This window comes from Amphimedon queenslandica, unplaced genomic scaffold, assembly GCF_000090795.2.
Source record: "Amphimedon queenslandica unplaced genomic scaffold, v1.1 AMPQUscaffold_13510, whole genome shotgun sequence".
In the NCBI taxonomy this organism is placed as follows: domain Eukaryota; kingdom Metazoa; phylum Porifera; class Demospongiae; order Haplosclerida; family Niphatidae; genus Amphimedon; species Amphimedon queenslandica.
The window spans coordinates 37,859-46,012 of NW_003546254.1; the positions used below are offsets into that span (position 1 = coordinate 37,859).

At 35.0% G+C, this 8,154-nt stretch overlaps 4 protein-coding genes across 7 annotated transcripts in view; 2 read left to right on the forward strand and 2 right to left on the reverse strand.

Moving 5' to 3' along the window:
- The window catches only part of LOC109590125 (uncharacterized), a 21,367-nt gene that overhangs the window by 6,897 nt on the left and 6,316 nt on the right, over positions 1-8,154 (forward strand). The window lies entirely within an intron of this gene.
- LOC109590153 (uncharacterized) overlaps positions 12-8,154 on the reverse strand; it is an 18,537-nt gene continuing 10,394 nt past the window's right edge. The window contains exon 3 of the mRNA XM_020006079.1: positions 12-72. Within this exon, the coding sequence (XP_019861638.1) occupies positions 33-72 (40 nt within the window). The 3' untranslated portion in view covers positions 12-32. The remainder of the gene's footprint in view (positions 73-8,154) is intronic.
- Positions 938-2,399, reverse strand: LOC100637240 (EF-hand domain-containing protein D2-like). The gene is made up of 3 exons (XM_020006085.1): positions 2,233-2,399; positions 2,033-2,180; positions 938-973 (listed from the first exon to the last, which is right to left on the reverse strand). The coding sequence occupies exons 1-3, from the start codon at positions 2,382-2,384 to the stop codon at positions 953-955; spliced, it is 321 nt and encodes a 106-aa protein (XP_019861644.1). The 5' UTR covers positions 2,385-2,399; the 3' UTR covers positions 938-952.
- LOC109590100 (uncharacterized) overlaps positions 2,564-8,154 on the forward strand; it is a 14,121-nt gene continuing 8,530 nt past the window's right edge. Inside the window, exons 1-9 of one of the 4 annotated variants that reach the window (XM_020006058.1) lie at positions 2,593-3,131; positions 3,178-3,246; positions 3,552-4,319; positions 4,433-5,063; positions 5,149-5,897; positions 6,001-6,439; positions 6,498-6,606; positions 6,651-6,809; positions 7,250-7,532. In XM_020006058.1, coding sequence (XP_019861617.1) covers positions 3,089-3,131; positions 3,178-3,246; positions 3,552-4,319; positions 4,433-5,063; positions 5,149-5,897; positions 6,001-6,439; positions 6,498-6,606; positions 6,651-6,809; positions 7,250-7,435 — 3,153 coding nt within the window. In that variant the 5' untranslated portion in view covers positions 2,593-3,088 and the 3' untranslated portion in view covers positions 7,436-7,532. Of the gene's footprint in view, positions 3,132-3,177; positions 3,247-3,551; positions 4,320-4,432; positions 5,064-5,148; positions 5,898-6,000; positions 6,440-6,497; positions 6,607-6,650; positions 6,810-7,249; positions 7,533-8,154 lie in introns of those variants that run through there. The other 3 variants (XM_020006042.1, XM_020006049.1, XM_020006056.1) reach the window with 3 other exon arrangements.

Here is an 8,154-nt window from a genome sequence, read left to right on the forward strand (position 1 = left end):
TGCAAGCACAAATTCTGTACTTTTATCAAGTTTCATATTTTCAAACTGTTCAGTGATTCCGTATCCATTCCCCTGCAGGAACTGATGAGATGATCCCATAAAATCATTGGACGCATGAAAAAACGTATCAGCACTTCCTCTACGAGGGAACTGGAACTGAGGATCTTTAAGAGGAGAGTAAGAGGGAATGGCCGACTCACTCTGGGAGAATGGCAGCCTGAACTTTCCTACTCTCGACTGAGGAGGGAAGTTTAATTTCCCGGGGGTCACCGTTAAATGGGCGGGGCGACTCATGCTGTTTCCGTGACGACCACTAACAACACAGTGATACAGACCACATGATGTTTCGGTGATCGTGGGTATCGTTAAAGTAGGTGTGGTCTGTCCAGGAAGTAGCTTATTGTTTCTGTACCATTGGTATTGAAGCTTCTCCCCTTCCGCTGATATACTTAATGAGACTTTACTGTTGAATGGAGCGTATAATGACTGAGGATGTTCCAGTATCACTGGGGGAGTGGATACACCTAAGAAGAGAGAGAGAGAAAGGAGAATATGATATAAAAATAGCTTATAAATATATTCACTAATTTATTATTACAGGTACATTGTACATTGTATTTTGCCCTTTACATACATGTACATGTACATGTATCTGGGACATAGATTTTAATGCTTACTTGTTGATTAAAATTTTAAGCATAATACTAAACATGCACACATATATACATTATAAATGATTATACTTGTACATAAATAGAGCTACTAATTCCTAATTTGAGAGTACAAATAATGTACATCTCCATTACCTCCTCCTCCTATTGCTGAAGCAATGGACTCAATATGAGGGACTGATATCATGAAACCTTCCATCCTCAGCGAGTCCTCAAGTAATGAAACTATGGGACGATAAGTAAGCACCTTCCACTTCTTCAGAATCTGAAATACTTGATCTTCAACTGTACTGTAATTTAGCCTAAAAAACACAAAGTTCATTCATGAGTCATAAATACATACACACACAGTATAATGGAATGGTGGTAAGTTATTATGCAGGAAAGCAGTGGAGTCATTGTTAGTAAATCTTAATAAATCTTAGTAATAGTTGAATATAATTTTATACACAGAAATTTATGTAAACACAGGAAATTGATAAAGGGAGTAAGGGGCATTTTATTCAAGGGGTTATTTCGGAGCTAATTTTTGGAAAAACCATGGGCTACCCATAGCCTTTGCTGTTTTTTCAAAAGCTTGTTTGATTTTTAAAATGCTCATAACTCAAAAATTATTTATCAGAATCACCTCAAACTTTTTACACAGTATAAGGACATCAATGTGTATCAGAAAATGTAATTAAAATTTGATGTGATTTCAAAGCCATTTTTTGGAAAAAATCATGGGCTATATAGCCTTGGGTATTTTCAGATTTTTGACATTTTCTTAAAATGGCTGTAACTTGAAAAATTGGAGTTGGAAACACTTCAAACTTTCTACATAGCATAAGGACATTAATATGTATCAGAAAATGTGATAAAAATTTGGCGTGATTTCGGAGCCATTTTTTGGAAAAAAAACCATGGGCTATAGCCTTGGGTATTTTTCAGAATTTTGACATTTTCTTAAAATGGCCGTAACTCAAAAATTGAAGTCGGAATCAGCTCAAGCTTGCTACACAGCATACGCAACGGAAAGTGTAATAAAAATTGTGGGTAATTTTATACCTAATATTTAGGTTTTGACCAAATTTTTTAATTAAGAAGTTATTATGTTTGCAACTCATAAGGGAATTTGATATTTTATTTATAATAAACATAAGGAATAAAATTAGATTATAGTAGACTCCTTGCAAGCAAGACATGTATGGGCATAGAACTTCCTTTTATGGTCACAAACATGATAAATGTTTTCACATGAATGAGAACAATGGAGAAGAATGCCAGAGACATAAGAATGAGGAGTAAAGGTACAAGGAAAAGCAGATGTTAAAGGGTACACAAAACAGAAACAGAGGAAACTTTTTTCTTTTTTTCCATACCTCTCTGAAGCTAATTTGATTGTCGTGATCTTCATCGACTTCTTTTATCATGGCCTTTAGTCCAAGGTGGGTTTGGGGCTCTCCCAGCTTCTCCATCATCAGCTTAAGCTCCATAAAATCAATAAAACCGCTCTTATCTACATCATATCTGAAAAAGAAAGCGCATTAGTATGAATGTAAACAAGCATTCATTTATTTACTTTACGAATATCTTTCTGTATTCTTTGATTTCTTGTATAGAAAACTCTTTAAACTCTGCATACACTGACTGGGAGACTTTAGCAGCCTTTACTTCTCCATCGTTTATCTGCTGTTGCCTGTTTAACTTGCTTGCAAGCTCCGACTCCGCCATTTCTAGGAGGCTATGGGCAGAGGATTATTGATTTTTTTTATGTTGACAGGAATGGACCCACCCAGCCACCCACTGACCCGGCCCGGGGACCATGAAATCATCGAGAGATGCAAAGCATGAAGGCTGTATTAAAAAACACAGAGAATCAGATATGGATACTGTCTGTTTGTCTAGAGACTTCTCCAGAAGCATTAGAAGAGTCTTAGTGAGAACTCAGAAGAATAATTAATTTATAGCAAGTGGTGAGTTCACCAAAATTAATATTTCCCCACCAAAGTAGATATTTTTGGGAAAGTAATATCTAGAAACTAGAAAGACTATTTGAATTAGATCTATTTCCCCAGAAAAAAGCATTACATGACAAAAAGACCAAATATGGACAAACTGGGACTAGCAACAGCACTTGCCTATGACAGTTTATAAAGTTCATAGTGTTACTTGGCTTGAGATAACTGCTCTAGCTTATTGTTGGTATCAATGGTATGATTCTTAGAAATGTTTTAAGAATCACAATTCTTAGAAATGTTTTTAAGGATCATGATTCCTAGAAATGTTTCTAAATTTAGAATTTTGTGTGGGTGCGAGTGTGGGTGACTGTGTGCTCACGTGATGTTTTGCGTAGCGACTATAAAGAGAGCGAGTTTTTTAGTTACTGCAAGTGCACAATAGCAGCTCTGTTAAAATCTTTCTTTCATATTTCCACAATGGCTGAGCCAATGCTACTAAGTGATCAAGATGATGGAGAAGGTCAGTCCACTGATTCTATTAATAATACATTCATTATTGTTTTCAGATACTGAATCAATCGATCGTTTAACAGTTTCTGATAATATTACTGATCTATCAAAATATGATGACAAAAGTAACTATCATTCATTATCCAACATTTAATGTATTGGAATGTAGTTTTATGTGATATAAAGTACAAAAATGAGATTAGTCTACTTGTACTGTACATGCTTAATAGAATGATGTATGCATGATTGGGGCTAACTAAGTGAGCATAAACTCAAACATTGCCAATAAGTATTGTAATAATTATGTCAGAAACTATAAAACTATTGGAGAAATTAATGGGCGCATACATGGAAGGGACAGACAATTGAAAAGGAGTGACCAGAGTGGTGTGTCCTTTTGCAGCCAGGACTTTTAAACTTATTTTTGTAGGCATGTCTACAATGAAGCATATCTTGACAAGTGAACGAACTTCGTCAGACATTCATCTGCTTGTGGTGGGAAAAACCGGCCAGGGGAAGTCAACTTTTATTAACAGCTTGATAGAATTACAAAGAGAGATTGCAAAAGAGGGAGCAGAGGCAGACATGTGTACCAAATCATGTCACTCTTACGTTCATCCTGAGCTGATACCAGGTGTCAGAGTGAGGGTTATAGACTCGCCTGGTTTGCAGGACATACATGCTGATGAACAGCTGTACATAGAAGAAATAAAGGCTCATTGTCAGAAGGTTAGCCTTGTGCTCTACTGCATGAAGATGACCAATCACAGGCTTGATAGCGATGATACGTTAGCTCTCCGTAGACTGCATCAAGCGTTTGGTTCTGATTTTTTGAAGAGAGTTGTAATTGTGCTCACTTTTGCTAACAAAGAAGACTGTGAAAAGAGGGATAGCCGAGATGAGAAAGATGATGAGCCTCCATTTTCAGATAGAGAGGGATGGGCAAGGTTATTAAGAAAGAGGTTTGCTCATAGAGTGCAACTGCGTGCAACTGATATCAATGCTTTCTTAAAGCAACGCCTACAGATTGATAATTTGGTCGTTGAGGTTGTACCAGCTGGCTATTATAAGCCAACATATTTTAATCCTAACCCAATGAAGCTTCCTGATCAAGAGAATTGGCTACACAACTTGATAAAATTCACTCACTCGCAAATAAAGAAAAAACACAATTTTAGCTTGTGGAATTTAAATGACAGTAAGTACATGTACATGTGTGCATAAGTAATAATTTGATTTTTTTATTCTGATGCCTGTTGTCTATCATATGTATACATATATTATTAAATTTTTATTGTCTTATTTTTGTAGAGATCCATTTGGCTATCATTATTGATAATCATAGCGAAGTAAAGAAAGAAGATGAAGGGACTAAGATGATTGATGACGATGCTCAGAAAATCAAAGAAGCCCTTAATACCCTTGGGTATTGTACCCTCTACTTCAAGTTCCTGAGTTCTCGATCAATCAACACTCTACTGGAAGTGCTTCATCACATTGATCACTCTCAGTTGGCCACATTTGCTTTCGTTTTCCTTTGTAAGGGCAAGACCAGACACCTTTATGATTGCAACAGCGAAATAATCGATGCTGAAAAATTTTTTGAGTGCCTCCAAAATGATCAATCTCCTTTTGCTCAATTACCAAAAATCTATTACTTTCATTTAGCCCATGACCAGGAGCCCAAAGAGAAACTTCAGGTTTCGTCTACTCCTTCTAAAAATTCTATTCTTCTCATAACGTCAGTAATCCAGAAGAATAGCAGTGTGGTTTTAGACACTGTTACAAATAACCTGAAGGAGGGGGCCAGCATACAAAAATGCTTCGAGGAGATTCGAAAAGAATGTAACAGAAATGATAACATAAAGGTTTCCTGCATGTACATTGATAGATTTACTGACAAGTTTGTTCTACCTTCACCATATATACCTTTCAACTTGAGGTTAGCTAATTACTCTTTTTTTTTCTCTTCATCCCCTTCTATTTTTTGCTATTTAAAATGTATTTTTATATTATATTTCTTATAGAGCAGAGAAAGAGTACTACAAGAAGCAGCTAGAGATATACCGCTCTATGTGGCACCCAATACGTTCTGAGACCATCAGTGTTATATCAGAAAATAAAGATAAAGTATTGGATATAGTCCGCAATGAGAGGATAGCCAGAATAGCTGCATCATCAGCCAGTCTAGTGCTAGGAGGTGGGATGGTGGTCCTTGGTCTTGCTCTGATTCCAGTCACTTTTGGTGCATCAGTAGGCCTATCAGTTGCTGGTGGTCTGGTTGGGGCTACTGCATCACTAGGAGGGGTAGGAGCATTTATTGCTAGAAAAATTCTAGAAAACAAACAACTGAAATCAGCCCAAGACCACATTAGCCTTGATCAGCAGTTGAGTATTATTATCAATGAAATTGCTGAGAAGTATGATGCTGCTATGGTAAAGTGTACTCAGTCTGCACTCAGCACTAGAGGAATGGCGGGAAATGCTGCAGCTGGAGGGGCTCAGGGTATTGCTAATGTGGGTCGAGTTGGTATGGGCATTGCAGTTGGAATAGAGTCAGCTGCTGAGGTTGGAGCTGTTGCTCTGCGTACCGGAGCACGTGTTGCTGGTGCAGTCTTAGCTGGGGTTTCATTAGCAGTGACGGTACCAATTGATATTGGATTTATTGCATATCATAGTTATAATATACACCAGTCTTCAAAGGATAAGACTGGTAAAACTGATACTAATCAAGTGGTACAATGGCTCATCAAGCAAATTGAAGACATGCTGAAAGGTAACAGCATTATAATTATTATGTTTTATTGGGTTTTGAGCGGTACTGTATTTTGTCCTTTTCATATAATGTGTGCATGTTTATAGTTTAAATTCATTATTAGGTACTTGCATCACTATTGAGTTACAACAGCATTCAATAGAAGGAGGAATTGAATCCACAATTGAAAGTGCTGACTTAGGATATGAGTTAAATGTACTAGCTCTCACTCAAGAGCAGTTGACCATTAATGTTCGCACTATATTCTGTGGTCCTTTTTCTCTACCTGATGGCTGTACTATTGTTAGTGCTATATATGATATTACACTACCAGGAGAGCTACCTCCAGATTTTTATGCCACCATCAAGCTAGAGCATTGTGTTGTTTTAAACGATGACATCACTCCCCGGAAAATGTGCTTTGCAACTGCTGTTGTTGATTTAGAAAAGAAAGTCTTTGCATTCAATTGCATTGATGGTGGGAATTTTCCTATAGGAAAGACGTATGCTTCGTTAAAGATCCGTAACAGCTGTCTTATTTGCATCTTGTACAAAGGATCTATGTTAGTTACAATTAGTCTTATATTGTTAGCATTATTATTATTATTATTATCATTATAGGAGGGATACATCAGTGAAGTATGCTAGTCAATGTTCTTATGTCAAAGAATATAAGAACTGCTGGACTATGAGTATACTATTCACTAAATGCCTAAATGCTCATTTGAAGGTGCATATTGTTTTACATGTACATGATGTTATTTTTATTTATAGTATGCACAAACTGAGTCAATTGGCATGATTGAGTCTCACTCGTTTTTGTTTACAGACAGGAATGATGGCCAAGAGTTATCAATGGGACTTCGTAAGTTTAAAAATCCGATAAAAATCAAAGGATGGAAGATATCGCCACTCTCTCTCATACCTAATGAGGTATAGTATCATTCTAGTATTAATAAATGGGATACTACCTTATGCTATGATAGGAATCATTTTCAATTGAATTAGTATTATTATTATTATCATTATTATTATTATTATTATTATGAAGAGAGAAAAAAGGGGGGAAAGGAAAAAAAAGGGGGGGAAAGGAGAAACAAAAAGAAATAAATAATTAATAAAATAAATAATAATAAATAAATAAAGAATAAGAAAAAGAGAGGAGGGAAAATAGTTATAGAGACCCATCAATATTATTATTATTATTATTATTGTTATCATTATTATTATTATTATTATTATTATTATTATTATTATTATTATTATTATATACAATGGTGACAGAAAGACACAAAAAAAACAAAAGGGAGGACCCTGTTAATAGGAAGAAAAAATTATTATTATTATTATTATTATTATTATTATTATTATAGATAACAAAAGCTGAAATTGATTCTGTTGAGTTACAACAAGATTTTTATATGCTCCATTCCAGAATAATTCCATTGATTGAGTTCTCAGTTTATGTTGATGATGAACCTGCTTCTGATGAACTAGAAAAGCATCTTGACATTGAAGGCACTACTTCAAATATTTTTGTCAAGAGACGAAAGGAATAAAAAGAATAACAATGAACAATGAGTGCAATTTTTATGTGTGTTAGTTAGTTTTATACTTTTTGTTTTTGATTTTCTTATTAGAGTTTGATGAGTGTTAGTTAGTAGTCTCATGTCCTGCCTCTAAAGCAAAGGGGCTGGGCAACGAGACTAGTTAGTTAGTTTTATACTTTTTGTTTGGTTTTTAATAATTTAAAATTAGCTGCTACAATCATTACAAAACACTTGCGTTTTTCTTAGTATTCATAATGATTAAAAGGAAGACTGAATAAAAGCTCTAGCATCAGTCCATTTATACATAAAATGACTCCTCCAAGCCATTTGAATTCAAAAGCTCAATATTTCTTTGAACAGTGAGCTGCCATGATTCACTACAATATTATTGTTATTATCATTTATCAAGGATACAAACAAAAAATTATAATGATGGTATTGATAAGTATGTAATAATAATGACACAAGAACAACAACAAAATAACAGCTATTTTTAATTTTTCTGCTCAACTGAAACGACAGGATTGCTATTAGAAATGGTTGCAACAAAAACATGAACTTTGCTCCCCTCCTCTCCACAGAAGGAGTAGAAACTAAATTTTATGTCTTTTTGTTTAATCCTGTTATGTATTTATATCGCTGCAACAATATTGTGCTAGAATTTTAGTTGAAATTTTAAATGCATGATGTTAAAAACAATTAATAATGATGAAACTGAAAAGATTGCT